The 26512-nt window shown below is 42.8% G+C and overlaps 2 protein-coding genes and 1 long non-coding RNA gene across 4 annotated transcripts in view; 1 reads left to right on the forward strand and 2 right to left on the reverse strand.

Moving 5' to 3' along the window:
* Positions 1–2395: 2395 nt before the first annotated feature.
* LYRM2 (LYR motif containing 2) lies at positions 2396–7142 on the reverse strand. Its single transcript, XM_014866693.3, has 3 exons — positions 6958–7142; positions 6153–6293; positions 2396–5001 (listed from the first exon to the last, which is right to left on the reverse strand). Exons 1-3 carry the CDS (start codon positions 7000–7002, stop codon positions 4921–4923), a joined length of 267 nt encoding a protein of 88 aa, XP_014722179.1. The 5' UTR covers positions 7003–7142; the 3' UTR covers positions 2396–4920.
* Positions 6784–20294, forward strand: LOC106847417 (uncharacterized). 2 transcript variants are annotated; one of them, XR_011497896.1, is made up of 4 exons: positions 6784–6983; positions 9958–10018; positions 19878–19941; positions 20162–20294. It is a non-coding gene; the product is annotated as an uncharacterized lncRNA (long non-coding RNA). The 2 variants fall into 2 exon arrangements; XR_011497895.1 differs by lacking the exons at positions 19878–19941; positions 20162–20294 and adding an exon at positions 10108–10246.
* MDN1 (midasin AAA ATPase 1) overlaps positions 10314–26512 on the reverse strand; it is a 162033-nt gene continuing 145834 nt past the window's right edge. The window contains exons 89-102 of the mRNA XM_014866691.3: positions 25350–25672; positions 24907–25074; positions 23714–23815; positions 22473–22674; positions 21135–21305; positions 19434–19597; positions 18651–18740; positions 17548–17663; positions 16703–16877; positions 15333–15406; positions 15115–15229; positions 14181–14244; positions 12882–13024; positions 10314–11831 (exon numbers count right to left, since the gene is read on the reverse strand). Of these exons, the coding sequence (XP_014722177.3) occupies positions 11643–11831; positions 12882–13024; positions 14181–14244; positions 15115–15229; positions 15333–15406; positions 16703–16877; positions 17548–17663; positions 18651–18740; positions 19434–19597; positions 21135–21305; positions 22473–22674; positions 23714–23815; positions 24907–25074; positions 25350–25672 (2096 nt within the window). The 3' untranslated portion in view covers positions 10314–11642. The remainder of the gene's footprint in view (positions 11832–12881; positions 13025–14180; positions 14245–15114; positions 15230–15332; positions 15407–16702; positions 16878–17547; positions 17664–18650; positions 18741–19433; positions 19598–21134; positions 21306–22472; positions 22675–23713; positions 23816–24906; positions 25075–25349; positions 25673–26512) is intronic.

Raw genomic sequence — 26512 nt, forward strand, 5'->3', positions numbered from 1 at the left:
CTTCACCCAGCCACACTCCACCTTGTTCCTCTAGAAGTATAACCTAGAGTAAATACATCTGCTTTGAAGTAGAGATCAGGTGCCAGCATAAAAAAAATGTTTTAACTGTAATGAAATATTTCTCATTGCAAGCTTAAACAAGTGTTTTGGAAAACACTGTGCAAAGGCAACAGACAAAACATCACTTATAATTGTATGCAAGCCAAGGTAACATTTTTTGACTAACAAATGGCTCCTAAAAGCTACATACATTTCTTCTTGTGATATAAAAGTCAATCAATTAAATAAGACTTAAGACAAACCAATTTTAAAAAGTGACCTTTTTGGAATACCTCTTATGAATAAGAGAAAAGTATTAAAAATATTTTTTCAGTTGTAATTTTAAGGGGAAATATTCTTTTCCTGTAATATTAAATCAAATATAACTATAAATGTAATTAATTTAAATCTATAAGATTTAAGTATTAATTTAAATCTATAAGATTTAGTCCATAAGATAAATCCACGACATAGTAAAGCACTTTTTTAATACAAAAGAGTGGGCAAAAAGTGATTTACTCTTCTTAGTAACAAAAATAGTAAATTTAATTTAATCCTAATATAATTTCTCAGATGTCTGACTTAAGGCAGGAAATAGCCTGTGGTGATTTCTGGTTTGGTAAAGAGTGACAATTTGCTTTTGATCCTGTTTGGACCTTATTCTACATAATCCCAATTTTTTTCAAGGTAGATGTGACTGTTTCCATTTGTTTTTTCTAGCATTTTCCTTACTATTCCACAAAAGACAGAGTGAATTTCCGTAAGCATGGGTCTGCCTCTCAGCCTCTCCTGAGTGTCTGCTGATGTGAATACAATAACACAAATAGGAAAGAGGTACTGCTTTCCTCAAATAATAGAAAGTCATCTGTTCCATCTCTGCAGGGGCAGCCACAGCAATGCCTGTGCCATGAATTTAAAACTTCCAACCCGATGGAACAGTTAAGAGGAAATGACATAGGGGCAGTCAACATGTTAAATAATAGTCACTTCTCATATAATAGTAAGCTTTTTTTTTTTTTGAGGAAGATTAGGCCCTGAGCTAATCCTCCTCTTTTTGCTGAGGAAGACCGGCCCTGAGCTAACATCCGCGCCCATCTTCCTCTACTTTGCATGTGGGACGCCTACCACAGCATGGCTTGCCAAGCGGTGCCATGTCCACACCCTGGATCCGAAGCAGTGAAACCCGGGCCACCAAAGTGGAAGGCGTGCACTTAACCACTGCACCACCTGGCTGGCCCCTAGTAAGCTTTTTTTTACTTTTTTTTTTTTTTTAACATTGGCACTTGAGCTAACATCTGTTGCCGATCTTCTTTTTTTCCCTTCTTCTTCTTTTCCCCAAAGCCCCCCAGTACATAGTTGTATATTCTAGTTGTAAGCGCCTCTGGCTGTGGCATGTGGGACGCCACCTCAGCATGGCCTGACGAGCAGTGCCATGTCTGCGCCCAGGATTCGAACCAGTGAAACCCTGGGCCGAGAAGCAGAGTGCATGAACTTAACCACTCGGTGACAGGGCCGGCCCCTGCTAGTAAGCTTTTGTATTAAAAATACTTTTTAATATAACAAGACTGATTTATTGTAGTTCAAATACATAAACTGAACATTCCAACATCTTAAACTTTAGGAACAAAACTTGAACATTCAAACAAGAGTATAGGATCGTTTACAGGGAACACGCGGAAGGGTAATTTGTTGTCTAGTCCAGAATACTCATAAAGACGATGAGTAAAATGTTTCACCAGGAGTTCTATCCTGGCCTCCATCTTAATGACCGTGGTTCCATGTGTGAGAAGAACTGCTAAGTAAATCTCAAGCTAAACAGCCTTGGCCTGTATTCTGAAGGGCTCCTCAAAGCAGTGACTTGTGATAAGTGAACAAGTAAACCGTTCTCTAGAGATGAAAAGCTTGTCTGTTAGAATAATGTTAACCTCTGGAAGATGAAAGTTCAATTTTCAGGGTTTTACCCACTTTAAAAAACAGAATAACGAAAACAAACCCCAAGTTAGGTTTTCCTGGAGTCTGGTTTTTGCATCTCAAACCAAACTGACCTTGCAAATTAAAACCGCAAATGGTCTTATGCTTTCCACATACATCACTGCTAGGAAGAACGTCACCAAGTCACTGACTTCCACACCTCATAAAAGGATGACTTTTAGCTTCAAGATTTTAGATTTAATGGAGACGGCCTATACTTGAATATGTATGTCAATCATGCTACACAAAAGTATTCTCTGTTTAGAAACTTCACAAATGCTGCTTCTGTTTATCAGATGGCTTTGCATCAGGTTGACTAATGTACATCTATATAAAAATCGGGAAATTGGCTCATGCAAGCATTTTGAATTAGTATATTACCCTGTGGAAGAGTATTCGGAATTATTTTGTCCCGTGGGCTCCGAGGCTGTGGGGTGGGGGTGGACCCTGGCAATGCGGATCATTGAAACACGCCACCATCAGCTTACGCCTCTCCTCTGGCACCCAGTCCAGTACTACCTCCCATTTATCATTATGCAAATTTTTCCCTACATCTTTCAGGTGCTGCTCAGATTCTTGGTAGTTTTTTAGATCCGTTCCGTAAATAGAGACGAGGCCTTCTGTCTGCAGGACGGCCAGCCCCAGCCTCTTCCACAGGCTGTCACTTTCACTAAATTAACAGCGTCATACATCTGGTCTCTTGCAAATGTGTCCTGAAGTCAACTTCTGTCTCCGATGTATTCTTCAAACTCTATTTTTTCCTGTCCCTGGAGGAGAACCTAATGCACTGAGGATCATCCCTATTGATGTACTTTACTTCTTTCTATGTGGATGTTAAGGTAATTGCATTAGTTTTATCCAGAAGTTGCCTCTTCTTTTTGGTAAGTGCTTCAATGTGGTCATTACGCTTCTCTTTCACCTTTCTTTCCAACAGATCTACATTCCCCATGGTGATGTTTTCGGAGAGTCCTGAGTATCAGATCCTGATACACCTGAAGAACATACTTCAACAACCATGAGGGGTAATGCAGAAGGATTTTTCAAGAAAGTTCCAGGGTATCTCCTGAGGACAGTATACCTCCAATCCTACATCTCATACAGTTTTTTTTTAAATATTTTTATTAAGATTATGATAGTTTACAACCTTGTGAAATTACAGTTGTACATTATTATTAGCCATGTTGTAGGTACACCGCTTCACCCTTAGTGCTCTCCCCCCACCCCACCCACCCTTTCCCCTGGTAACCACTGATCAGTTCTCTTTGTCTATATGTTAACTACCACCTATGAGTGCAGTCATACAGAGTTCGTCTTTCTCTGTCTGGCTTATTTCACTCAACATAATACCCTCAAGGTCTATCCATGTTGTCGTGAATGGGATGACTTTGTCCCTTTTTATGGCTGAGTAGTATTCCATTGTATATATATACACCATATCTTCTTTATCCAATCATCAGTTGCTGGGCACTTAGGTTGGTTCCATGACTTGGCTATTGTGAATAATGCTGTGATGAACATAGGGGTGCATGGAACTTTTGGAATTGCTGATTTCAGGTTCTTAGGATAGATACCCAGTAGTGGGATGGCTGGGTCATAAGGTATTTCTATTTTTAACTTTTTGAGGAATCTCCATACTGTTTTCCATAGTGGCTGCACCAGTTTGCATTCCCAACAGTGTATGAGGGTTCCTTTTTCTCCACAGCCTCTCCAACATTTGTCACTCTTGGTTTTGGATATTTTTGCCATTCTAACAGGTGTAAGGTGATATCTTAGTGTAGTTTTGATTTGCATTTCCCTGATGATTAGTGATGATGAGCATCTTTTCATGTGTCTATTGGCCATCCGTACACATCTCATACAGTTTTTAAAAATAGCTTTATTGGCTTACACAATGTTATATGTCAAAAACAACTCAGAAGAAGAAACCCAGCTTTATTGAGATATAATTCACATGCTGTACATGTAAAATGTACGATTCCGTGGATGTTAGTATAGTCACGGAGTTGTGCAACCAACACCACAATCTAACTTTAGAATATTTTCATCACTCAGAAAAGAAACCCCATATCCAGTAGCAATTAGTCTCCACGCCATCCACAATCCTACACAACCACTGATCTTTCTGCCTATTTTAGACATTTCAAGTAAATGGAATCATACAATATATGATCTTTTGTGACTGGTTTCAAGGTTCAGCCATGTGTAGCATGTATTAGTATTTCGTTCCTTTTCATTAATACTTTATTATACCACATTTAATTTAACCATTATCAGACAATGGGCAGTTTCTACTTTTTGGCTATTATGAATAATGCTGCTGTGAACATTCGTGTACACGTTTTTTATAGACATGCTTGCAGCTCTCTTGGTTATAAACCTAGGGCCAGAATTGCTGAATCATATGGTAACTATGTTTAACCTTTTGAACAACTGACAGTCTGTTTTCTAAGATGGCTGCACCATTTTATATTCCCACCGGCAGTGTATGAGGGTTCCAGTTTCTCTGTCTCTTCCCCAACATTTGTTATTATCTCCCTTTTTAAAGGCAGCCATTCTCGTGACGAGAAGCAGAATCTCATGGTGGTTTTCATTTCCATGTCCCTGATGGTAATGGTGTTGAGCATCTGTTTACGTGTTAATTGACCATTTGTTGTACTGGTTTTCGCTTCTTAAAAGAACTTCTGAAACACCCAGAAACATCTTCAAAAATACGGGGTGTGGTTTTCAGTGCTAAGCAGTTGTTCTGGTGCTCATTTCTTCGCTCTCTCTGACACGCCATGCTCCACGTCCTGATACTGTGCCAAGTACTGTACATACAAACAGTGTGACTTGGCTTTGGGCTGCCCTTGGTTGAGCTCTAGTTCGACAAAACACATGGAGGCTTTGAAAATCTTTCAAATAATGCTCTAGTTAAGATTTGGCTAAGGCAAGTGTTTTTTCTAACTCCTTGAGCTGCATATTGCCTTGAGTAATCATCATGCGGATTGCGTCCTGTAGGAGAAAGTGAACTCTGGTCACTGTTTTACCTGGTTAAACGAGGTACAGCTCTATCATTTTATTTGTTAGTCAAGAACCAATACAGGTTCCCCCCGCTTTGCCCCCCGAAATTTCTCTTTGTGCCACCTCACTTTTACGAAAGACCTACATTAGTACCTGTTTTCACTAACTGAAAGAAATCTAAACAGGATTTCAGCTTTTACGAAAAAGGCGAAAAGCAAAAACAGCGGTCAGCACTTGTTTTGCAGTGAGCCATTCCAGAGGCTCAGCACTCAAGCCCACTGTGTATTGCAAGCCTGTCACATCAGCCACAGCAGACCTTTGACACCGAGGCAGGCAGAAGGAGGTGTAGACGTTAGTGACCTTCCTGCCCTGATGGATTCAGATGATGATGAGATGTTAATAGATGACCCTGTTCCTCTCTCTCCTACACCCAGTCTCTGACCACTCCACCTGACACCCCATCATCATCACCACCACCTCTCAGCCTCCCAGTGTCCTGGCTGTCTTCCAAATTCTGGTAAGTGAAACCACGCTGTGCCTACATTATTTCTATTTTATATAGGCTGTGTATTTATCATATCATTCCTGCTTTTACTATATGTTAGTGTTATTTTAGGTTTTCTGTGTTATTTGGTATGATTTGATGGATTTTTTTTGGGTCTAGGAATGCTCAAAAGTTTTTCCTATGTAAATTAATGGTGATTGCTTCTTCGCTTTATGCCATTTCGGCTTATGAAGAGTTTCATAGGAACCCTCTGCTTTCACATAGCCGGGGAAACCAGTACTGAGAATTGGAACTGCCGCATATTAGGAAAGCCACAAGCTGACAGATAGGGGTACGCAATGTCTGGCATGCTTTCGTACACCCCCGGCATGGAACTTCCCGAACCATCATGATGTAATATTTATAATCTTCTCCTGTGTGTGTGTCTATGTGTGGTTTAACAGAAGACTCACCTGATGCTACCTAGAGAGCAGAAACAGCAAAGACTGTAAAATGTAAAACATCACGAGTGGAAAATCGGTAACTTAAGAGCAATGATGGAGATATACCATCTCAGTGACATTTATATTCCAAGAGGTCTACCAAACTTTCTAAAAAATTCATCAATCAGTACAAAAGGGCCAGGACCTGTCCTCACCTCTTCGGTGGCACTTTTGTTTCTTTTGAATTCTTCCCTTGCCCAGTCCTTCAAGTACTGGCGATCAGAATCATTCGGCACCTGCCGAATTGCTTGCAGAATCCTTCTGTAGAGCAGGAGAACTTGCTGCCTTCTCATGAACTGCGCAGGGGGAGAAATGGCAGTTGTAACTGCACAGCTCACTGCCCGAGGGCTCTGCTTCAGCAAACCACACTGTCAACAGATGACTTCCCTTGGGTCCTCAGTTTTGAAAAGGGCAAAAAACTCCACTTTTTTTTTTTAAGCAAAGAGCAAGAAGTTTATCTGGGCTGTTTGCTTACACCCTTGTCAAACCTAAGAAGCCTGAAAATCAGCTGACTAGCGGGCAGAAAAGGGCCACCGGCTCCTAGAAGCCGTAACCACGGGAAGGCGCTTTCTCTAAAGGACCGCGGTTAAAATCCTTCGGTAGTCGCATTCGTTCCTTGCCGTCGCTCAGTACCCAGCCAGAGCGGTCTCCACCGTGGCGCTGGGGCCGCTGCGGCATCAGGGCTTTGAGAGATCCAGAGCCCGCCCGCCGCACAAACCCACGCCCACACGGCAGCCCCCGCCCCCTACGCCGCGCCGCCCGTCAGCCCCTGCGGCGGGAAGCCCCGCCCCCCGCCCGAGCCAATCACAAAGGGAGTGCGCGCAGGGGAGGGCTCTGTCTCCCCTGTGCCTGGCCCGGTCACGGCGAGACCGACTCCGTAGACTGGGTGGAGGGACAGGTGGACAATTCAGTTTAAACCCCGAGAAGGTGCCCTAGAAGGCCGGCGGGAACAGCTGGTACCTGCTTTAGCGTCAGCGTCGCTGGGGGTAAGCGGGAAGTCGCCATGTCCTGCACACGGCGCGGCCTCTATAGGGCCCCAGTGCGCAGGAGCGGAAGTGGGCGGTGACCAGGGGCCGGGGCGAGCTCGGTTTTCTGGGAGACGGCCTGAGGAGTTCTGGCCCGGGGAGCTAGGCAGCCAGTGGGAACTGAAGCCCAAGGGCTGGGATGCAGGTGTGACCTCCCCGGCTTAGCGGTTTCCCGTGTCTCAGCCTGTTTTCCTATCTGTGAAACGGGATACCAGTTCTTGCGGCATGGGCGGTTGTGATGATCAAATAGCAGTGGTAAGGCAGCACAATTCTGGCTCCTGGTCTCATTAATTGGAAGTTTCATTAAATAAAGTTTTTTGGGGGTGAGAGCAAAGTTAGTATATTCCTTATAAGCTTTTTTAATGTGTACAGTTAAAAATACTAAAAACTTAAATGTTAGTTTCTTTTAAAGTTTACGTCCTGCTCTGTCTTTTTTTCCTCATGTTCATCCTCTTTTCTGTCGCAAGCATTTTCCCAGCATGGTGGTCTTCATGATTGTCATTAGTTACAAGGTTTTAAATAGCTGCCTCATTGCGGTTTTAGGAATTTTGTATCTAATACAAAATACTAATAGAACAAGGAACTGAACATCCCCACGCCTTAAGCGTTTATTGCCTCGTAATTGTTTTACCCTCCCCAACCACACACCACATGCCCTTGGGTTCTGTGACTGTAAGTGGGGTTAGTGTATCTTTGCTGTATTACTTTTCCAAATAGGATTGTCCCGAATTAAAATACAGCCAAAAATGGTCATTCAATTTCCTGTTTACTGAACATTTACTTGATTGCCCCCCTTGTTGGAGCCCTTGCTGTTCCGTTTTCCTGGATGTGTCCTGGCTCCCTACCCTCTCGCGGCCTGTTTCCTCATCTGTGAAGTGAGATGACAGCATCTGCCTCAGTTGCTGCTGCTGGGTGTAATGCACTGAGAACAGGACCTGGCACATCTAAGCGTTCTAACGATGAGCTGTTTTGGAACATTACCAGGCCTTGTACAAGTGATACTAACCCCATGACTTCCTTCGAGTTTTGTCTACTAATTAGCAATAGCAATTCATTTCTGATCTTTTTGTTAAATAGTAAAGTTAAATATCCCTTACCACTTATTTATTTTGTGAATTGTCATGACTTTGGTCCACTTATGATGATCAAAGCTTTTATTCTCATTTTATATGGGCTGTTTGCTTGCTTACTTTTTCCCATAAGAATAGCTTTAAGTCCTGCACATCAGGCATATTTTTCTTTTTCTTTTGAGGCTTTTCATTTTTTTCCCTTCAGAGCTTTGGAATTTTTTTAAAAACTTTTTTATTGTTAATTTTTAAAATATTTACTCCATCTAGAATTTACTTTGGTATATGGCATGTTGTGGATGTAAGTTCTTTTCCAGCTGCTAATTTCAACGTCATTTATTAAATAATTCATTACTCTTCCTGGGCTTTCTGATGCCCATATGGTAAATTCTTTTAGGGTCTGAATAATCTGTTCAGAATTATTTCATCTGGGACTAGTATCATGTTTTTAATTTTGCTGTCTGTCATGTTTTATTATCTGGCAGAACTGTTCCCCTGTGGTTTCTTGTAAGAATCTTCTATTAATGCTCTGTATCATTTCCCTCCAAATCATCTTAGGGTCTTTATTAAAATTTTGATGGTGTTTAATTTATAAATTAATATGTGTGAACAGATTTTTACACTATTTCTTCTTCCCATCCAGAAACAGTCACTCACTCTAGACACTGGTAATACCGTCATGAGTCATATATACTCCGTGTCCCCAGATTCACACTTTGGGCAGGAAGACATCTAAGTCTAACATGTATTACAGATGATGTCCAGGGTTATATCGTGGGAGCGCCCTCTTCCTGGAGGGCGTATCTGAAGTAGCTGCTTGTCAGAAAAGCAAAGTAGATGAGAGAATTCCAGACAAAGTACGAATGGAACGCTGGCACATTCCAGGACCTCTGTGCTTTGCTGTGACCTGATCAAATAGTGTGGCAGGGATGCTGGGAGAGAAGGGACCGGAGTCAGGTCAAGAAGCATGAATAATACCGTCTTGACTACAGGGACATCTGAAGGAGTTTTAGAAAGATGTCCTTGGATATTCTGAGTAGGATGAAGTGAAGCCAGCAAAATGATGTATCTGGGATCCCGCAGAAGTCGTCCGGGCTACAGAGTAAAGAGCTGCAGTGCAGCCAGAGGACAGCAGAGGGGAAGACAGGATGAGGTGAAAGTTCAGAAGTGAGGCCGGACAAGACTGCGGTTTAGCTGGAGACAGAGAGGAAAGTAAGGCAGAGACAAAGGTTGAGCTCCGAGTGAGAGAGCAAGCATATCCTCAGTAACTTCCTCTCAGTGACTCAGGTGTGTCGTGCTGCTTTTCTTGTTTTTAAAGATTGGTATCTGAGCTAACATGTGTTGCCAATCTTTTTTTTCCTCTTTCTTGTCCCCAAATCCCCCAGTACATAGTTGTATATTTTTAGTTGTGGGTCCTTCTAGTTGTGGCCTGTGGGATGCCACCTCAGCATGGCTTGATGAGCGGTGTCATGTCCGTGTCCAGGGTCCGAACCAGCAAAACCCTGGGCCGCCAAAGGGGAGCGTGCGAATTTAACCACTCGGCCACAGGGCCGGCCCCCTGTGTTATGCTTCTTGCCTCAGGTCATGGTCCACCTGACCCCCCACCCCATCAGTTCCTGGTAGGTCTCCTGTAACTGGTCCCATGCTTCCCAACCCTTTTCCCATCCTAGCACAAGCTGAGACTGGCACTCTTGGGTACCTGCTTACTGGTATTGCTAGTGTCCCAGACCCTATGAACTGTCCTAGGGCCAAGGGAATCACCATCTTGGCACTCTGGTTAGGAAGCTCCAGTTTAGATGGTCCTGTCAATTAAATGTCGATATGATAGACTGCATCACTGTTCTCATGTTGGTGTCTTTCCCTACCAGACCCAACGCTGCTGGAAGATTTAACTGCCTGCTCCCCATACAGCGTTTTGGCCAATGAAATGTGAGTGGAACAGACATGTCATTTTGGAGCAAAATCTTTATGAGCCATTGTTTGTTTCTACCGACTTGCTTGTTTTTCTCTGCCAATAGGCCAGCATGTTGCAGCTCACCCTCCATGGACATGAACACAGTGAGAAATAAACCCTCACTGTAGTAAGCCACTTGAATCTTGGGGCCGTTGGCATAGTATGCACTAGTGACGGCTGGCTGATCCAGCACGTAAGATCACGCACCTAGCACACCTTTTACATTCCTCTGTTGCATTCCATCAAGAATGGTCAAAAATTACATCAATGGTGGGAAATTTTTTTTAATAGTTCTTAGAATATAAGCTGCATAGCTTTTTAGAATAAAAAAGGATGACGTGACAGAACCTCAGGTACATGCTTTAGGACACTTGGTTAAGTAACAAGCAGTCTGTGTCTTTGATGACCACCTCAAAAGGGTGGCAAACTTCACAGTGTAACTTGATAACAGATGTGGAGACAGACAATTACATCATGGCCTGTGGTCTACAAAAGAACATTCTGACAGAACTTAAAGAGAACACAGCACACGGTTTCAAGTATTCAAGCACTGCTTTCTGGGAAAGTAAAAACTGCCTAAAAACCGTTGATGTATTTTGACTGGACGAAAAATAAAATAGATGTAGCTACTTAGTTCTTTTGGACACAGCATTTCTTTCCCAGAGTAAGACTGGCTCAGTCCAGCTTGAAAGCAGTGTGAAGAATGATTCTTCCTCTTAACTGTTAAGAAAAAAAATGAACTAAAGAAATAAATTACTACAACAACAAGGACTGTGGCACTGAGAGAATGAAATAAACAGGGGAAATCATCTTTCCATCATTGCATAGTCTCCCGAAGCAGCAAATGTGAAGAAGGACACTGAAAGCCACTTCATTTTTATACAGCACAAGGATCACTGTTCTCATTACCTGGGCTCCCCCAATGTCTGGTGTCAGGTTGCTTTGTGAGAACACACACACCACAAGCTTCCTGCCCTTGAAGAGAATGTGGTTCCTTTCACATGAAGCACATTAAGAAAACACACACTCAGACATTTTAGAAAACGGCAGCTGTCTCAGGCACTTGACAGCTTTTGCATACACACTGGGGGCTTGGCAAGGCAGAGCCTTAGAGCAGGGTCAAAGGGCAGCTCCCTTTACTCCTTTGTCCACAGAACTGGCGTGCGCCTGGCAGCCTCTCCTCGAGGCAGGCGTCCAGCGTCCCTGTGAGGGGAAGCAGGCGGCGTGGCCCCTCGGGGGAGGTGTGGCCTCTTCCCAGGGCTGGACTTTCAAGACAGGGTGGACGGGCAGCTCTCACCCAGGGACGAGACCATTCACCCGCTGCTCCTTCGCTGCCCCAGGTTTGCTACAAGAACTGCAGCCCAGGCAAAGCAGGAGCCTGAGAGCTTTCTCCAGGCTCTGAAATCATATTGTAAAATAAAATATACATTGCAATAAAATTTCTTGTAGCTGATTTTTATAAATCAGATCTAAGATAAAAGGATATATTTCAGAGCTGCAAGTTCAGAAACAGTTGTCCAAAAGAGAGCACCTGGGCAGGAAGCATGACAGCCTGACCGTGGTTTAAAGTCTCTCGCTTTGGACTGTGTTCTTTCTGTTCTATGGGTGGTCAGAGGCCGTCACCAACTCAAACCACTGCCTGAGGGCATCGCTGAGCGTCTCAGGAAGCGCATTCACATCACGAAGAATTATATAGAATGGGAATGGGAACTCTTCCATGTAGGATCGGATTTCCGGCATCTCTCCAGGTCCTTTAAATATTGGTACTTTAATGTCCAAGATAGAATCCTGTTAACAGAAGACATTTTGTAACAGAAAGTAAAACTAAATCAGTGTCCTTGGCTCACTCTTCCATGATCTCTCTCTCCTTTTTTTGGTGAGGAAGATTGGCACTGAGCTAAGATCTGTGCCAGTCTTCCTCTATCTTTGTATGTGGGACACTGCCACAGCATGGCTTGATAAGCAGTGTGTACGTCCGTGCCTGGGATCCAAACTTGTGAACCCTGAGCCACTGAAGTAGAGCGGGCGAACTTAACCATATACCACTGGGCTAGTCCCTCATGCTGATTTCTTTTGCTGACAATTTTTAGGTCTCCTGTGTCTTAATTCCTGCATATAAAACTACCTTTTATTAGTAAGTAAAAGAGAATTTTCAGAAGTCTCCTTAAGGAAGAGGCAGTTCTCTGAGCACCCCTTCCAGGAGAATGGACACAGAAAGGGCTAGACAGGAAAACCTGATTTCCCCACAATGCTGTCTCCCATTCTCTACTTGCAGTAATTCACATTAAATCTTCAACTGGCTATCCAGGCCTTAGTGTCACCTGTGGAGACAGTGCTTCCCCTGCCAAGAACTGCCCGGTGAGCATCTTTCCCTTAGCGACAGACGCTTCCTGCTGTGAGGAGGGCACTGTGGAGATACAACTGGAAAGGGCTGGTCTATGTTTCCAGGTGGACAAGGCCCGTGTCACGGCCACAGGACCTTCACTGACACTGTGCAGAGGGAAGCGATGACCCCCCAGTGTGAGAGCTGGCAGAAGAGTGGTTAAGAGATGATCTCTGCAGTCAGTCTGAGTCCTGGCCTTCGCGCTCACTACCAACAACCTCTCTGGGTTTCTGTCCTTCACCATGAAGTGAGAATAGCGATCCCTACCTCACTCGATTACCGCAAGGTTAAATGTGGAAATACTTAGGGAGTGCCTAGAACACTGTCTGGACTGAAAACCGTGAATGTTCAGAGGTCTGGGTATGATGGTGTGAGCCAGGCCATATTTCAGATAGAAAAGGCTGAAGGTAATCCCTACTTTATCCCCAGAAAAGTGGCTTTTAGTAGTCGCTCACCCGTGAACTGGGATTGTCCAACACAACAAAAATGACAAAGATGTTAGCATTCCGGGCAGCCTGGACTGCTGCTAGCACTCTGTCTTTGCCCTCGAGGAAAAGGCCACGTCCATCAGAGACCACCAAGAGGAGCTGTGCAGTTTCTGCAGTAGAACATAACAACAAGAGAGGAAGGAAGGAACAACAAAAATCCATTTTTAACAACAACTCGAAACTATATAAGACAGATTAGTTCAGGCTTTCTAAACCAAACATCTCTGAAAGTGATGAATTCAAGGCACAAGCAAAAGTGGTCTCTAGTCAGATCTGATTTCCGATGCCCGAGTCAGAGACAAGGCTGCACGAAGACATATGTAGCTTCCTTCTGTCAGTAAAATAATTTCCCTCCAGTGCTCCAGGGAATGTCACATCTAGATCAACTGCGTTGTAGAGCAACATATGAGAATTAAAACATGCTGATGGCTACAAAGTATAAAAACGGCAGCACCGAGTAGGCCTTTAGAAGGAAGAGCCCAAGTCAGAAACCTGGGACTGACTGTCTTCCAAATGTCAGTCATCGTCTAGCTCCTTCAGATTTCTGCCAATTGCTTATACCTAATTTCTGGGTTTCTTTCTTGAAATTGACTCATTTAAGCAAAAACTAAAATAGAAGAGACCATTAAAATAAACAGTGAATAAAAAATCTTTAAATTTTAGCTATCAAACGTTTCTAGTGAAGACTGCAGTGCTTGAGGGCGGGCCGTCTCTGTCAAGCAAGGTTAGCAGCGTTGAGAGGTGCGAATGACTTGCTTCAAACAGGAAGTTTCTCCATGACACAATCAGGATTGAGAGATTTTGGAAAGAGCTAGACAAGAAGTACTGTGTTTCAAGCCCCAAATCAGTCCTGGTTGTATTAGCTGGTTTCTGAATTATGTTGTCCTCTGCTTTCCTCTGTCATTGAAATATTACAGAATGTTCTTTATACTTAATTCCACACACTTTGCTCCTTTCTTTCACAACTCTGAACTCAATCTATCAAGTATCTACTAGTTAATTACAAACTAGTTCATTAGTGTCTAATTCCTCCATTGATTTATAAAGCCTCAGGAGTATGGGTTCAATAAAAATTTTTGAATGAATTTATAAATGGTTGATTAAAAAATTCCATAAATGCTCAATAGCTCTCCATCTCCTGTCTGTCTTTTCCTGTATAGCACACACTATAAAATGTGGTCATGGGAACAGTGAGATGAAACAAGCAGCTTGCGAGAGTAGAGAAGAGAAAAGCGTTTTGTTGATAAAGATGAGAATGCAGCTCACCTGGAGTGATGTTGTGTGAGAGTTGCTGAGCGGCTGCAAACATGTTGGCTGCAGACTCTAGAAACTAAACCAGAACCAGAGCGAGACAATTAGAAAACTATTTATTAACCTCCATTCTCATTGCCATCGAGGCTGAAATTACTTCTGACATTTGAGTGATAAGATAACCATCTCAGATCTGTAGGCAATCAAAGCCTCCCTTCCAGACACCTGTAGGTGAAGGACCAAGGATCCTCGCACTGCGTGGCGTTTACCCTAGAGTGCTGGCATTCTCAAGACAGACAAGACATGTGTCTCTGGCATACACACCACTAGCATTCTGCAAGACACCCCAAAGGAAAAGAAGTACTTCCCCTAGGGGATAAGAAGTCAGTAACTCCCTCAAATGAACCAAACAGCCATCTTTCAAGATAAGAAAATAATTGAGCAAAAAAAGAAAGCAAAAAAACACAAAATGTCCAGTGCAACATAAAGAGGCTAAATTAGCGCAGGAATCAAGCGGACAGGAATTATTATCCCATGCTGTGTTTTGAACTTATGTCATCCTGAGCAAGTCATTGGCTTTATTTTACATCATTTCTTCTCTAGGCAAAATGGGGGAGAGAAGTTGCCCTTGACCCACCTGACAAGGGTACTGGAGATGGCTTGTTTTTGCAAAATGTTCCAAACCTCTCAGAAAAATAGGGAGCCAGAAAATCAATGATGTAAAGTTAAATGATCTTTGAGGAACTAAGAAAAAGAGGTCATACCCTATTTACTAAGGGATGCCAAGGAAGTTTCTACTCCAGTGGCACACAGGCTGAGGTTTAGGACTATTCTATATTGTAAATTTTACCTGTCCTAATACAATATTGGAGAGGAGGGAGTTTTAAAAATTCTCTCTCCTACACCACCTTAATAACTGTGCAGAAGACACCTGATGTCATCAGCATACCTGAGCAATCTTGGTTTTCTTTTGTTGAAATTTGCAGAGCCGCAGAATCTGGGACCCCGAGTAATCGCCAAACTGTTCATGGAAGGGGTGTAAGAGCTTTACAGACTCTCCAAAACTTGGGGGAGAAAAACCAAATACAGTGGGAGTTATTTTTTGTTGTGTGATCAAAATAACAAAGGGAGGGTGGTTTTCACAGTGGGATTAAAAGGCACCCGTACCTGCACACCGCGATCTGACCCACTTCCAGGAGGGTTAGAGCATTTCCAATCACAGCCAAAGATTCAAACGCGAGCTGTGAAATAGAAAGTTAAGGGTTGAAGGAATCAGAATACCCTCTAGACCAGTGCCTGTCAACCTTTTTTATACCAAGATTCCCGCAGAACAGGCTATTTTTGTACGGCACACAAAGAACATCATCAGTATGACTGTTCACAACCACTCAGAGGCTGTGGGCCTTAGGTCTTGGCTCAAACCGCTAATCCTGAAACCTAGAATCCATTACACTGGCGGGAAAGGGCTGCTCTAGACAGCACCTAACCAAGGTCATCTTGAGAAATTCGGTCCATACATTTTTAAACATTTTCTTTCTCTTTTTTTTTTGACTAGATAAAAAGTAATCTCTTATGGGTACAAGATTTTTAAAAACCAATTCGAATCTATGCATAAATGACAACATAGATAGTTTTAGAAGTTAAATTCAACTAAAAAGATGATGAAACTTGTAGCAACTAACATCTGTTAAACACATACCCAGTGCTGGGCATGAAAGTGAGTGCTCAACATACATTATTTCATTCAAGTTTCGCAACAACTCTGCATATGAGGTAAGTACTGTTACAATCCTCAATTTCAGAAGATGAAACTGACACTTAAGAAGTAAATAAATTGGGGGGATTTAGGGAGAAAAAAGCAGGGAAAAAAAAAAAGAAGATGGGCAACAGTTGTTAGCTCAGGTGCCAATCTTTAAAAAAAAAGTAGTAGTAGTAGTAAATAAATTGCCAAAGTCATGTGGTAGTAAGTGGGGAGCTGGGATCGGAACCCAGCACATGTGTAGACTTTAGGTTGCTCACTGGCTTGCGCTGGGTAACAGCGTCACTGCAAAACCAACACACAGCCTCAGGGTCCACAATGGGGGCAGTTCTATTCAGGCTCATAAGCCTTATTAATACTGAGAGAACACTAATTCTAGATAATTTCAGACAAAGAAAAATCAAAGATATTCAGATATTATGTTGTGCATGGTCTTAAAGAATGGTTTAATAAATAGTACATTGCATTTCTGTGGCAAATAAACATTGTTGGAGTTACTTAACCTGCAGCTAGACAACAGCATAGCAAGTCTAAGAAGCAAAATAATTTAAAAGACTGGCAACAGTAAGAGACCAAAATAGCTGAGAAATCCTGAAATTGCCCTTTTGAACTCTTTAAATTTTAGGTCTTCTCAAATATGGTATCACATTCTGAGAACAGAGAGATTGGTATTTCACAGTACTTTTTGCCAGATCATATTTAAAACATTTACGTGGCCTGTGGGACATGGTTTGGTGTTAATTTCTCATCAGACGACCACTACACTTCTCTTCCTTACCTGTTTGGTGTGGTTGTCGACCATGCTGGAAGAGTCATCAATAGCCAAACAAATCTGATAATGGCGTTTACTGGGCTTGGTCCTTCGAAGCCAAATCTTGTCTTTCCGAAACTGACTAGCAATGTATGGGATGACCTTTCGCATGTTCAGCCGCTTTCCAGTTCGATAGTCTCCTCTATTAAATTTACCCAAATGGGCAAAGATTAGTTGAAAACTGCTCATCCCTTTTTTATAAAGGAGACTATTTTTAAAGGATAAAATCACATTAATAATAGCTTATAACCAACAATACCAAATAAGCAGTAATCTGCCACAATAAGGTGTTACTGTTAATTAAGGGCCAGGATCATCTTGACCTGCAACCGGAAAAAGTGGGTATGTATGTGGCAATAATACTTAGGTCCTTCCAGAAAAGCTAAGACACATTTTAAAAATTAGAAAAAAATGTTTGCACAGAATATTAACTTTTGGAGTCTCTTCTGTTCTAAAACTATGATTTTGGACAGATCTTTGAAAAGATCTAGCTAACGCAGCAAGTGAGTAACCCAACACAATAAGGTGAGCAACACAGACACCCAAAGGCTCAGCCAATTTTCCCATCAGATATTAATGAATCAAAGAATCTGCACTCACACCAAACTTAACAGAAACTGCATACTTATTGATAACTTAGTTATCAGAGACAACAACATGAAAAAGGATAAGGAACACCATAGTGGTGCCTGTGGAGCAGAAATGGCCATCTAGGAGCCAGAACCATAATTGGTTAGGTGCTGAGCTCAACAGAAAAGGCGACACTGCCATCTTTTTAGGGCACTGTGTGCGTGTCCATGGAGAAGACTTACTTCAGCTTGGCTGCCTGGGTAGGCTCTAAGATAAGGCGAAGCTGTTCACACAACTGTTGTGAAAGAGGCGCAGTTAAGACCAGGTAACTCTGCCACATCTCAGCTGCAGCCTTCTCCTGTGACAACAACAACATGTAAGTTACCCTTAGGATGTCAGAGACAACCAAAGTCATTACAGCTGGATGAAGGCATGAAACCAAGTAGTAGAAATGACTCGCGTGAACTTTCTCAACAGATGCTCTTTAAAGCTTCTCTCAGCAAGCTGCCATCTAATTCACTTGATCAAAAATGTCCCCTTTCCATCAAAACCACAACTCAGTTCCAAGTGAGAAAGAGTGAAACAAGACAGTAAAATCTTGGAATTCATGACCAAATCAATGCCGTATTCACATCGGCTAAAAGACTATAGCCTGTACCCTTCACGTGGGGAGGGAGCTGTCAGTGAGTAATCTTGGTGCCACTTGGATCCAGCCACCTAATAATGGGCCCTCAGGGTCATGTTTCAAAAGCAAAAGTGACAAGTGAGTGCACATCTCTCAAGTAACACCCTCAAGAGTGTTCTTATTTCCTGGACACAAACTCCCTGATTTTTCCGCCAACTACAGCAGAGCACTCAATACACATATGTGGTGGGAATGATGACGATAGATGTAAAATTAAAAAAAAAAAAAAAAAAAAATATATATATATATATATATATATATATATAGAAAATTCAGGATGCAAAGTCATTAAAAATGAAACTTCTGGTTAATTTCTGCTGCCACGTTAAGTCAGCCAGCAAAATTCTAGGTGGCCTATTCTGAGGATGACACGGTATAGACTTTTGCCCCATTCCTCAACCACTGTCATCCATTACAGAGCGAGCAACAGAAGTTAAAGAAACTAAACACATCAGTTTCTCTCTGCTTTAATTAAGCTACAGATCTAGTGGCAAAGTAGGCAGACAGCAATGGATACATTTAGTCCTCAGGACTGTAATTGTATTCTCCATATACTCAGTTCCTTTTACAAAGGCATTTAGAGCTAAGAATGTATTAAGTTTGCTGTTATCTTAAAAAAAACAAGAGTCAAGATATTTTACGGAAAGACTCAAGACTTACGTCTTCGGGGTGTCTGGATTCATGTGGCTGCCATGTTTCCAGCTGTCTTTCCAGCTCCTGTCTTAGCTCGCTGACATCTTTTAAAAGGGGCTAAGAAGAAAAAGCCACAGATGAGAGGCAGCCCAGGTTGGAAATGCCAAATCATTATCACTGGCTGCCTTCTTCCCTGAAGTATGAACTGCAAGTACATACCCCTGAGATGCAAAACTTAAGCAAATTTAATGGCACAATAAAGACAATCATTCTTCAGCTTCCCGTTTTGTAGAGACAAGATGGGTAAAGGAAATTTTAACATTTATAAATCCATCCCAGCAAAACAAAAATAAAACACCCATGAGGATATCAATAATGAAATTTTTTTTGATTAATCTAGGCTGCCATTAAATGATTAGGGAAACAACTCAGTTAATCAGCTCTTCCTCAATGCAGACATTAAACCAAATATGGGGGCATTAACCACCATAAACTATTACATGTCCTACAGGCTCCTCACACAAACATTGTGGATGTTGAGAGGAGCAGCTGTGATAGTCAGAGGCCTGAGGACCAGACCCATCATCACGCCAGGTCAGGACACTGTGACCCTGGGATCAACAGCTGGAACAGTGTTACCTGCTTAGAGAACACCTGTCATACCAGCAGTATTCCTTAAAACTTTGTTTAAGGATACTATACCCCAAAACAACCAATTGCTCCATCAAGTTCTAAAGACAAAAATTTAAAAGCAATTTATAATTACATTTTATCAACGTATTAAAGCAGTAATTTCTGAACATTTAGTACCTGGAAAATCGTGTCCACGAGGAACTGAGGGGCTGTATGAATGGTGGAATCGCGGCTTCTCTCTGGTTTCTCATTCTCCGTCTCCTTGTGGGATCTGTCTGTCCTGGGGTCTTGGCCTTCCTCTGTTTTAACAGTTTGGGTCTCCATCTCCATCTCATCAAAGCCTATTTCATACAAGGACATAGTTTTACTTACCATAATACTAACATAAAGACAGCCTTCTCGGTTGCCTGTTGATCCTAAGAAGTACTCAGACTTCACTCATTCATTCCCCAGCACATTTCCACAAACGGGTTCCACTTGTTCTTTCTCTCTGAGACAGGGAGGGGGCAGTAGGGGAGACTCTAGTTTACCCTGACAAGCCTTGGAGAACCGTGTGATTCTTTAAACTATATGCCTGTAGGACTTTGATAAAAATAAAAACTAAAGTAAATAAAATCACAGTTCCATTTTATAGATGAGGAAACTGACGCAAGGAAAAGATGACTACTTTGCCTCAACCTGTGAAGTGAGTACTCTGGATTTGAATCTGGATCTGAATCTGGGAAAATCTAATCACAGGGCTGTGCCTTCCTCACAGTCATGTAACGGGTGCACAGTCAAGAGTTCGAACACCCCTGAGAGTACAGGAAGGAAGCAGAAGAAAAACCTTTTGAATTTGCCAAGTTCTTTCGAATTTGCAAGTATTCCACTGCTGATGAAGTTTTTGTTTTTGTTTTTTGAGGAAGACTGGCCCTGAGCTAACATCTGTGCCCATCTTCCTGTACATTATATGTGGGACGCCTGCCACAGCATGGCTTGATAAGCAGTGCCATGTCCGCACCCGGGATCCGAACCAATGAACCTTTGGCTGCAGAAGTGGAACATGCAAACTTAACCACTGTGCCACCAGGCCAGCCCCATGAAGTTATTTTTTAATGTGTTAAATACATGTCTTTTATATATATATATAAACTGCCTAATAGTAGCACTTGGTCAACTATGAAATGGAACTATATAGAAGTTTTATTACTTTCTCACATGCATTTACCCATTCTGTTATTTACGTGTTTTACGCTATTTTTGTTTATTTTCATACAATGAAATCATTTCTCTAATAATCAAGAATGTCTTCTTGTCACAACTGGAATAAATGTACTATTCTGTTTTCTTCCACATATTTAAAAAAGACTGATGGGATTTTGTCTGAAACTCAAGTTTCAGAAGTCTCCTTGAGGGACCGGCCTCATGGTAGAGTGGTTAAGCTCGCACTCCACTTTGGTGGCCTCAGGTTTGCCAGTTTGGATCCTGACCACAGACCTAGCACCACTCATTAAGCCATGCTGTGGCAGCATCCCACACAGAAAAACTAGAAGGACCTACAACTAGAATATACAACTATGTACTGGGGGGCTTTAGGGAGAAGAAAAAGAAAAAGAAGAAGAAAGAAAAAAAGATGATTGGCAACAGACGTTAGCTTAAGGGCCAATCTTTAAAAAAAAAAAAGTGCTATGTCTTTAAAAGAAACAAAAATGAAGTCTTGAGGGATAGTGTCCTGCAACACCACTCCTCAATCCTTCATTGTGAAATTATTACAGGCAAATGGATATTTCAGCCATGGGTTAGGACGTGGAAGAACAGATCACACCAGACTACAGTATAAGAGAAGAGACTTCTCTAAGTCAGAGAGCTTAGCCGGGACTGGTTCTCGGTAGGACTCACTGGGGCTTGCCATGGTCCCCGACTTGAACTCCTCTGGCTTCAGCTGCTCCGGGTCTACTGCTGTGAGCTCCTCTTGCTCTTCCATGTCCATGAAGGCATCCTCTATCTCCTCCTCTTCCTGGTCCTTGCTGGAGTCTTTTGCAGACTGTTGCTGCTCTTTGCTGGCCACATCTGCCAACAAGCACACACACATAGAAAGCCTAGATCTTTAGATAACAAGGTAATCACGTGTGGGTGTAGTTTCTGTCAGTTCTAGCTTCCAAGATTCTGCTACTGCTGGTTCTGCCACTGACCAGCTGTGTGGCTTGAACATAGTGCTTGGCTTGTCTGTGCCCGAGATGTCCTACTGACCTGCTGGTGTAACTGCCTATTCTCTACCCCCAACAGAAACTACAAACACACAGTGTAACTATTCATGTGACCACAGAAGTAGGATATTTAGCTGGGTTTTTACTGCTATGACAGACACTGAACTGGAATAAACAGACTGGACACCTGACTCAGAGCAGCTAATGGAATTATCTCCCATTACTACGTTATGGGTGGAGAAACTATAGTGATTAGGAGTATAACATGGGGCATGGGAAGCCCAGCATCATGATCTTGGACAAATTCTTAAACTTCTTTGGCCTCAGTGTGCTCAACTTTAAAATGGAGAAATCCCAGCTGCTAAGATTACTGGAGGAATTCCATGATCATGCAGCAGAGGCTCAGAACAGTGTCTGGCATAAATACAGGGTAGCTATTATTATTACTGCTTTATTTTTCTAAAAAGTAGGGGCAGGGAGAGAAAAAGGTAATCCATGGCAGGGCAATCATTTTTATACTGTCTTCACAGATATTATCAACACTAGTTTACCTATTAGGAATGAAATACTAAAAACTCACCAAGAGAACTAGAAGGGGAGACTGACTACTCCCTTCTTATGCTGAGATTTTTTTTTCCTCTTTTCACTTATGGGGAAAACATCTATTTCAAGTTCACAACTCCTGCAGCTGCGAGGAGCAACCTCAAAGTGATGGTGAAGAAACGTCCAGTATTAAGAAACCCTGAGATCAGGGTTAGGTTTGGATGTGGATAACTGTTATCAAGGATATTTAAACAGCTTACACTAGACCCAGAAACCCCAAGCATTTGCACTTGGCTATGGACACCTTTATACCAAAACAAAATTGTATTTCTGCACAGTTCTTATTAGAGAGAGAATACTTTTTAAAAAGCCATTTCCCCTCCCTCCTAAGATGAATTTGCAATAACAACTGGCGGGCAGACAGTCATACAGCATAAGCTCTCACAGAGCGCCTGTGAGCAAAGGAGAAGGCTTCCGTGCTCCGTACCATAGGTCTGGGCATCATAAGGGTCGTTGCCTTGTTTAATGTGCTCAAATGCATCTGCGTCCTCCACCTGGGCCTGGGGCTGGTATGGCCCCTGCTCGGTGTGGCTGTCTGTATCCACAGTCCTCAGGCGCTTATGCACATGCTCATTGTGATCACCCATGGAGCGTTCATTGTCAGCCTGTCCAGGTTTCCTCTTAAAACTCTGGGGGAAATATGAGGAAATTCATTAGAGCCTTGTCTGTACTGGCAAAAAGATGAAAAATAACCATAATGTCCATCCATAGGGGCGAGTTAAGTAAATGAGAGAAAGCCATACAAGAATGGAATTCAATGTAGCTGTTAAAAAGAATGGGCAGATCTCTATACACACATACAGAACCACCTCTATGATATACTCTTATATCTGAAATAAAGGCAAGGAAGCAAAGAAACACTCTCACGCACATCCATCCATCCATCCATCCATCCATAAGTATGTTACATATGCAGAAAATATATCTGAAAGATGACAAAACTGGGAGCACCAATTTGCTCTGGGCATGGTCCCTTGCGGGGCTTGAAGACAGGAATAGGACGGAAACTTTTTAGGGGATTGGTTTTTGTTTTTTTTTCCAAACGCCCCCGTACACAGTTGTATATCTTAGTTGCATGTCCTTCTAGTTGTGGGATGTGGGACGCCGCCTCAACATGGCCTGACGAGCGGTGCCATGTCCGCGCCCAGGATCCGAACCCTGGGCCGCCACAGTGGAGCGCACGAACTTAACCACTCGGCCCCTAGGGGATTGGTTTTTATATACTAATTTTGTATTATGTACATGAATTACTCTCCAATAAAAGAAACTACTTTTAAAATGCAGGAGTATGGACAGTGAAAATAATAACACCAGTTGGTGCTGGGCAGCAGCACCCAACACCTGGCTCTTAGGTTCCAAAACAGGAACAGGATATGTGTGTGTGCATGTGTGTGCACATGTATGCACACCAGGAACAGGGTGTGTGTGTGAGTGTGTGGTGTGCATGCGCGCACCCTCCACCTACCCACTCACGCATCCACCCACACGGAAGAAGCCCCAGGTTCCACTGGGACAGCCCCACAGTCCTGGTTGCTCAGCCCAAGGCTGCCATCACATTTGGTGGGGCAGCAAAGGCTGAGAATGTGGCTTTTTTATTTAGCCACTATGTTCAGAGCATCTTTTTTACATGCAGCCTTCGCCTAAGTTTAGTTGAAGAGCAACAGAGACCTGTGTGTTTTTCCGGGTCTGTTTCTGGGAAGCCAGCCGGGCAATGAAGTTGGACTCATGGCCTTCTGCCTGGTTTGCGTCTGCAGCTCCACTCCCGTGTTCCTATGAAATCCAAGCCATAAAAGAATGAGGGAGGGTGGAGCAAGCTATCCAAGCACCTAGTTATTGTGCTGCGTTGCACACAACTTCTCTCACCATTACTCTTATCTCAGTCAGACCTGCCTGCCTGCCTGCTCTGGAACTCATCCATGACTAAGGCCTGGCCTGTGAGCAGAAACAGGAGCCTTGAGACCCAGATCTGTTACCCTCCTGGGTGACTTCGCTGTGCAAGGCTGATCAGCTGCTTGTTTACAAGAGTGTAAGGCTTACTCTGAAGACAGGACAGAACTTGATTACAAACCAGGCTTCATCATCAACCAGCTGTGTACCTTTGAGATTGTCATTTAGCTTTACATAGGCTTATTTAACTCAAATGTAAAATGGAGAAAATAAGAACAATAATATCAGCCATCTTATAGGGCCACTCTGAGGACTTGCTGAAGTATGAAAATGCTAAGCACATAGCAGGTACTCAATGAATGGGGTGGAGGGACTATGAGAAATATAAACAGTTGTTATCATTGGTGAGAAAACTGGGGCTCAAACAGACTATAGGAGTTGTCCAGTCACCACTATGGGCAGCAGGTCCTCTGACTTTGCGTGCTCTTTACACAGCATGCCAGCAGCCCAAACTGTGGCCATACACAGAACACATCACCCCAGGTCAAGAAATAAAGATGTGCGCTTTGCTTTTTAAATTAAAACATTTAGAAGCCTGGTGAACAGCAAAGCAAAGGGAAGCACTATGAGAGGCATATTACTGCCTGAAGTCTAAATTCAACCTTTCCTTCCTTGGGAGCTTTCTAAAAAATAACATGAACCTGATTCTCCCATGGAGAACTATAGTCTAATAACTTTTTCTCACTAAGCACATCACTAAAATAGTGTGTGTAGCAAATATTCTGAGGTTTGTTCTGGGAGGCATATGAAAATAGGTATACGATCATTTCTCAAAGAATGGGAGATGATCTTCCAGATGTCAACAACGAAAAACAGCACACATAAACCAGCTACTACTAAATACAATGTGGTTTCAGACAGGGAGAAGAGGCCCTCCTAGACGCAGCTGGCAGAGGCCGGCGAGGGCTCATTACCTCGTTGCCCTGCTCCTTCTCGGGCGCGGCCCCAGCCAGCTCCACAGCCTGCGCACTCTGCACACTCTCCAGCCCAGTCTGCCCACAGGAGGCATGCTCCTTCCTCTCCATAGCCTCTGGTACCTGCTCCTCTGCATCAGAGTTCTCCCCTTCTTCTTTTTCCTGCTCCTGCAGGGAAATCAAACACCATAGTAAGTGCTTGGGGGGAAGGACTTGAGCCGGGGTGGTGGGCTCTAGAGCAAGCAGGCGCTCACTCCTCACCAAGGGGAGTCTGCAGGAAGGGGATCAGCCAAAGAGGGTCTTACACAGAAACTTAAATCTGTTTGGCAGTACCATCCGGCAATGGAGAAGTATCCTCAAAGAGATTCTAATGGGAATAAGGTAATTTCTCCTCCTCATTATTATTACTTCTAAAATAAGCCAAGCCAGACACCCCACAATACCTGGGGCTGGAGACCTCGGTCCACAGAGACGCCATTCTCTGCACTTTCCTCACTGGCTTCCTTGTCCTTGTCCTCCAAGGACTGCTGCTCTTCCTCTGAGTTTTCTTCGGGATGTTCAGCAGTATCTTTGTCTTGGTCATTAGCTCCTGTGTCCATCTCTTCCTCCCCCTCGTCACTGTCATCTTCACTGGGGCCTTCCTCAGGCTCATGTTGACCCTGACCTTCATTCTGGTCAGCCTCAGTCTCCTCATTTATTTCCTTGGCTTCATGACCTCCTTCTTCAGTATCCACTGGTTTTTCTTTAATTTCCAAAGGATTCTCTTCTGGAAGAAGGAACACAGAATTTTAAAAAATTAACAATATGATTTCTTAACATAGGATGAAGTTATGCAAGTGTTTTGTTTTATTATGACTCTCAAACCAGGAGTTGGCAAACTATGGCCCATGGGCCAAATCTGGCCGACACGTTTCTGTGTAGAAAATTTTACAGGAACACAGCCACATCAATTTGCTTACCTATGTGTTTACCCCATCCACTCTGCGTAGCCCGTGGCTGCTTTCACACTACAACAGCAGAACTCAGTATTTGCAACCTCTATTGCAGCTTATGGCCTGCAAAGCCTGATATATTTATTATCTGACCCTTTACAAAAAAAGTCTGCCTACCCCTGCTTTAAGCCATACCTATACATTGCATGCAACTGTTTAGATGGTGCATTTCATTAAAAAGTTCTAATCCACTAAAAAGTCCTAAAAGCCACTGCGACAGTAGGAATGTTTTACACCAAAGACAGCAAATGACAGTCTAATTTTCAATTATCATTGGGAATAATTGGTGGACATCATTCTTTATCATCACAGAAAATACAACATACATTTGAAAAGAAACAATCCTATTTGAAAAAGTTTATTAGAAGAGCTTTTCTATACAGTTATACGTCTCTTAATGACAAAGATATGTTCTGAAAAATGTGTCGTCAGGTGACTCTGTCATTGTGTGAACACCACAGAGTGTACTTACACAAACCTAGATGGTATAGCCTACCACACACCTAGGCTGTATGGCACTAATCTCACGGGACCACCATTACATATGCAGTCTGTCGCTAACTGAAACATCGTTATGCAACACATGACTGTACTTTGGACACTTCAGAAATCAG

Source organism: Equus asinus, chromosome 24, assembly GCF_041296235.1.
Source record: "Equus asinus isolate D_3611 breed Donkey chromosome 24, EquAss-T2T_v2, whole genome shotgun sequence".
Taxonomy (NCBI): domain Eukaryota; kingdom Metazoa; phylum Chordata; class Mammalia; order Perissodactyla; family Equidae; genus Equus; species Equus asinus.